Here is a 4,905-nt window from a genome sequence, read left to right on the forward strand (position 1 = left end):
AAACTTACATAGGCATGATTAAATTTTGTGAATGACTAAAAATGCGATATTTCAGAGATGATAGTTTTGCATAAATTTGGATTTTCCAGCTTAAGCGATTTATGCTGACTCCAAAGCTGCGGATGCACGTGTTGTGGTACAAGAAGGTGCCACTGGGAAGTTCTTTGAATAGGCAATCAGCTCAGAAGGAGAATTAGGTAGAGTAAAATCCCTTACTCTATGTAATAAAAGGTTTTAGATTGCTATTGACGACATAATCCTTACTTTCAAGTTTCGCTGAAGGTTCTCCCAAATTAGGCTATTTCTTCAAGAGTGATTTCCACATCTGCCTAACTTTATAATGGAAATAGAGATCTTAGTTCTTGGCTTAAGCAAATGTTCATTTTGATAAAGGGCTAAAAAGCCCAAAAACCGATGGGTCAAGTAAAGAATGACCCACGAAAACCGCCTTATTACAGATGCTTAATTCATTCCAACACACTTTTTAGATAAGTAGATTTTAATAAAAAAAAATCAGTGAGCTGGACTGGCGTGGCATTTTAATGAACCGATGCCGATCTGCAAGGCCTTCGAAAAGGATTAGACTATCCGATACTTATACCTCTATTTCTCAGATTCTTTTTTCCCGACCAGTCCCAGTATGTTTACCGATGTTTTATGGGGATGGATAGCAGAACCAGGATTTTTCAACCAATTGCGTCATTTCTGTTTCTACAGCATAAACACAATGAACAAACAGTAAACTGCACTGGACTTGGTTTATTTTATACGAATTACTACATGCTTTTCACATCCAGTCATTGAATGATGACATTAGGCCAGTAGAGTTCGAACGCGATGTTAAATTTTTAAGAAACACACAACTTAAGTACTCAGCAGAAGAACAAATTAGATTTCTGCATAATTTTACGATGAATTTTTTCCAGAATCGCGTAGTTGTTTGTCAATGTAGTGGTAACCACATCAATTGGCAAAAACACAGAAGTTTCGTATATTTTGGATGGAATTGTAATCTGCTGACCAAAAAACAAACTAACAACTTTTTTAAAAATTTCAACTGGTGTTGCATTTGTTCTTGCAAAGACTTTGACCTTTCCTTCGCACTCTTACAGGACTTTAAGCTACTTTTCACACATTTTCATCAAATTCCATAGTTCCGGTAAAATTTGCTCTTTAGCCGAACAACGTTGCCTTGGGGAGATGAAAGAGCACCTTCTAAATAAGACTATATTGTCAAGTTTTTCTATCATCTGTTGCCTTTTCTTTCTGATGATATATTTCAAAGTTTTTCATTGTTACCGGCACTGTGACTACACCAGACTATCTGTTATCACGGTGGTCGCCGCGACGCGCTTTGATCTCTCTCGAGCCCGAAAGTTGGCCTTGTCTGCTTCGTCGAGGTCTGCGCACATTCATTACTTAGACTGTCCTGGCGGCCTGACGACTAGCGCCTTGGTATTTGACAGGTCATGATTAAGTGGATAAGTAAACGGAGCACCTTAAACAGGTAGGCTTTGAGGATGGACGAGTTGGACGGTAGGTGTGTGCTTCTTTGTCACATGTAAGGCCAAACGGCGTCGATTTGAAGAATTAGACTTTAAAATAATGAAGGGAATTTACTTATAGTTATAATCAGTTCTCGAATATCCGCTCTATCTGCCTACCAGCTAGTCGATCTACTAAATTTTTGTAAATCTATTTATCGAGATATTCATCTACAATAAATATCTCATTCACCCACCTAGTTAGCAGCCATCATTCGATCACAGATCTATCAATCAATCTACCAAGACGTCGTTCCATCCATCACTTTATCCAACCATCCATCCGCGGCGAAAAATGGACGGAGGAAGCAAATAACTTTTTGACGAAGGCTAGAGGAAATTTGATTTAAGCGCTACAGCATTTGCATTTTGAGAAATAAAATTCGGTGATTGCGCAACCTTTTCAGCATCTATATTTCAACATTCCAGCGAGTGTGAAATTGTGACTCCAAGGTAGCTCTTAGGGGAGGTGGGGGGCGAGGAAAGAAAGACTTCTAAATCTTTTGAAACCCTTGTTCCCTATCCTACAGCTTGCCTGATCCATTAGGATACTTCCTGAATTCTCCTTCATTTGTTATCTAGAGTATGGGCTTCTCCTGATGGGTGATCAAGGCACTCTATTATCGGATCATCTAATCTAAAGAAATGCTAACACAGGGCTTTCGGTACTCTGGCGATGATACTTGTACTCCTCTCATGCCAACATGGTCATGACATATGAGCTATAAACGCGGTAGTAATGTGGGACGGCTTGGATCCTGTCAAGTTCCCAACCGAACTGACCTTAAGCAGGGGCGTTAGGTGAGGGGACTTCGTGCACTCCTTTGAGTTTTGCCTAAGCGATGCAGCACACCCATTCTAATCCCCTAGACGGGATAGTGGGGACGATAAGACCTCTGCTATCGCAAATCCCTCTGCACATTTACAAAATGCGGAAAAAGGGGACTCCCACTTGAATGCTCCTAGATCTTCTTATCTCCACCACGTAGTGTAGCAAGGATAAACATTTACTTATTCACATCACTTCCTCTGTTAAAGTTCACACACGGTGCACAAAAACGGTGGAAAGTTAAAACACGCACAAACAAACCAATCGGACTAGTCTGCACCGCGGTTGCGAGAGTATATAAGGCATTGCAGGCACTGTTTTTTGACCAAATCGTTCTCCAACAAATGGAGTCATACGTCATAGCTGTCCTTTTATCCTTAGGTAAGTTCCATTTTTTAAATTTTTTCCTCCCTTCCTTCTTTATATGCAAATATTACAATAAATGCCAAAAAAATCTTGCAAAACCGTCATGATTTGATGGATGTCTTTTTATTCCCACCACACAATGTCAAGCTCAATTTCGTCTGTTTAAATTTGTAGTTGTAGTTGCTTTTAAAAGCTATTCCTTTGTCTTTTTGTTTAAAAGCTTGTTGGATTAATTATTGCTAATAGATACGCCCTTTGTATTGATTAGTCGGGGCTCATTAACCTTCCAGATGTCTAATCGATAAGCTTACAGACTGACGAAACTCATAAATGTGTGGTCGGGTGAGCAAAAAGCCACCAACAGGGCAGAAATTCATTCTTAAAAATAAAAAAATTACAACAGCCACTTGCTAATTCGCGAACGCCACTCACATCACTTTATTTATCGCTGATCAGTGCCATCCGTGTTCACTGGTATTAGGTAAACATCCGTTTCCAACTTTTATCGATACCAGTGCTACAAAATTGTTCACCACAACAGTCAAGAAGTTTTTAGTGGCTCCAATGCGATGCGGTTCTCTTTAATCGTACCCACCCAATTGCCATGCCATGGAATGAAGTATTGTGCTATTTAGAGATGTAAAAATGCTTTTTTCCATCCAGTTATTCCTATCAGTTTTGCCGAAGTCCAAGTCGCCACCACTCCTTCCTATGCTCTGGCAGTAGAGATGGAGAAGGACCTCAATGATCAAATCAGTCTTGAATACGAGGCGTTCTATCTCTATGAGCAGTTGGTGAGTCTACTGATTTGCCTATTCATTAGCACTCTCCATCGGATTGCATTTGACACTCCTGTGTGATAAAGCCTAGCGGGATTTTCTGCCTTCACCTGCAGGAGTTGGCATCTACGAGGTGTGAGCGTTGCAGCATCGTTAAAGCCCCTCACACTCCCACCCTTTCGGGTAGGGACCTTCTTAATTACTAGAAAGTGATAGCGCACAACACGAGTGGCATAATTTGATAAAGAGATATGGAGACCTTCAAATCGTCCAGCTGACACGCTTGGGCCACACGAAACCAACAAGCGATAAGATAACATCGCATAAAACGATATTATCAATAGGCCCTATGCTAGGGTGTAAATGCGATAGGGTTGAAGGAGGCGGCGTGGAGATGTGAACGCATCCGCCAAACTCCTCATTTGCTCCTCTTTATACGGTCATGGTGCCTACCCTTTTCTCTCCTCTTACATGCGGTTTTTACCTCTGTTATTGCTTACGAAAATTATGACGTCTTGGTACCTTTTTTTTGTGAACCATGCGAACATCTTGGCAACAGACGTCAGAGCGTCAACAAAGAACGAGATGAATGGCTGTCGATGTCGCCATCTAGAGGAAGTGTATTGTGGCAACAAATTCGTTTGATTACAAAGTTTATAAGTGGTGTTTTGCACTTACGGTAGGGTCGGTTTGCGGTTTTTTGGGGATTCCCTTTGAACTTCAAGTATTCTTCCTTCTCTTTGTCCACTTTTTTGGCTATAGGCAGCCTACTTCGCCAGGAGTGACAAGGCCCTCTTCGGATTTTCAAAATACTTCCGCAAAGCGGCTGATGAGGAACGTCATCATGCTCATGAACTCACCGAGATCATTAACAAACGAATGGGTACAGTTACACTGAAGAAAGTCGAGGTACTGTTGGATGGATGGATGGGTCCAGAATGCTTGAATCCTTTCAATGCTTACGAATGATTTGAATTGGTTGAATTAATTGTTCAGTGATCTGGCAGCTAAGAAATGCTGATTTAGCTTCGAGAGTCATGACTTCACTCTAGGCAGAAGAATTTGCCAGAGTTTTACTAATATTTTATACTTATTATCCCACTCCTGCTATTGTCCACTTCCATCTGCTTGTTCGTTTCTCCCCAGATTCCACTTACCACCCCTACCACATGGCAGACACCAGCGATGGCACTACAAATGGCTCTCGATAAAGAAATACAGGTCTCGCAAACCATAAACTCGATCTACGCAAGGGCACAAGACCTCAACGACTATCATGTACGCCCTTTCCCAATGCTCGCTTTCTTATCATGTGAAGTTGCTGAATCCAACGAGATTCTTCTCTCTCTTCCTCTGTCTAGATTCAGGATCGCCTGGAACACTTCGT

The 4,905-nt window shown here is 41.2% G+C and overlaps 2 protein-coding genes across 2 annotated transcripts in view; both read left to right on the top strand. All coding sequences in view use genetic code 11, as the record gives it.

Annotated features, from left to right (window-relative positions):
• The window catches only part of EGR_08964 (hypothetical protein), a gene marked incomplete at both ends in the record, with an annotated part of 1,549 nt that extends 745 nt beyond the window's left edge, over positions 1-804 (top strand). The window contains one exon of the mRNA XM_024498213.1: positions 615-804. Coding sequence (XP_024347355.1) covers positions 615-804 — 190 coding nt within the window. The remainder of the gene's footprint in view (positions 1-614) is intronic.
• A 716-nt stretch (positions 805-1,520) lies between these two features.
• On the top strand, positions 1,521-4,487 carry EGR_08965 (Ferritin-1, chloroplastic; the record flags this gene model as incomplete). Its single annotated transcript, XM_024498214.1, has 3 exons — positions 1,521-1,536; positions 3,403-3,533; positions 4,281-4,487. The coding sequence occupies 3 exons, from the start codon at positions 1,521-1,523 to the stop codon at positions 4,485-4,487; spliced, it is 354 nt and encodes a 117-aa protein (XP_024347356.1).
• Positions 4,488-4,905: the final 418 nt, after the last annotated feature.

Source organism: Echinococcus granulosus (assembly GCF_000524195.1).
Source record: "Echinococcus granulosus chromosome Unknown EG_S00126, whole genome shotgun sequence".
NCBI classification, from domain to species: domain Eukaryota; kingdom Metazoa; phylum Platyhelminthes; class Cestoda; order Cyclophyllidea; family Taeniidae; genus Echinococcus; species Echinococcus granulosus.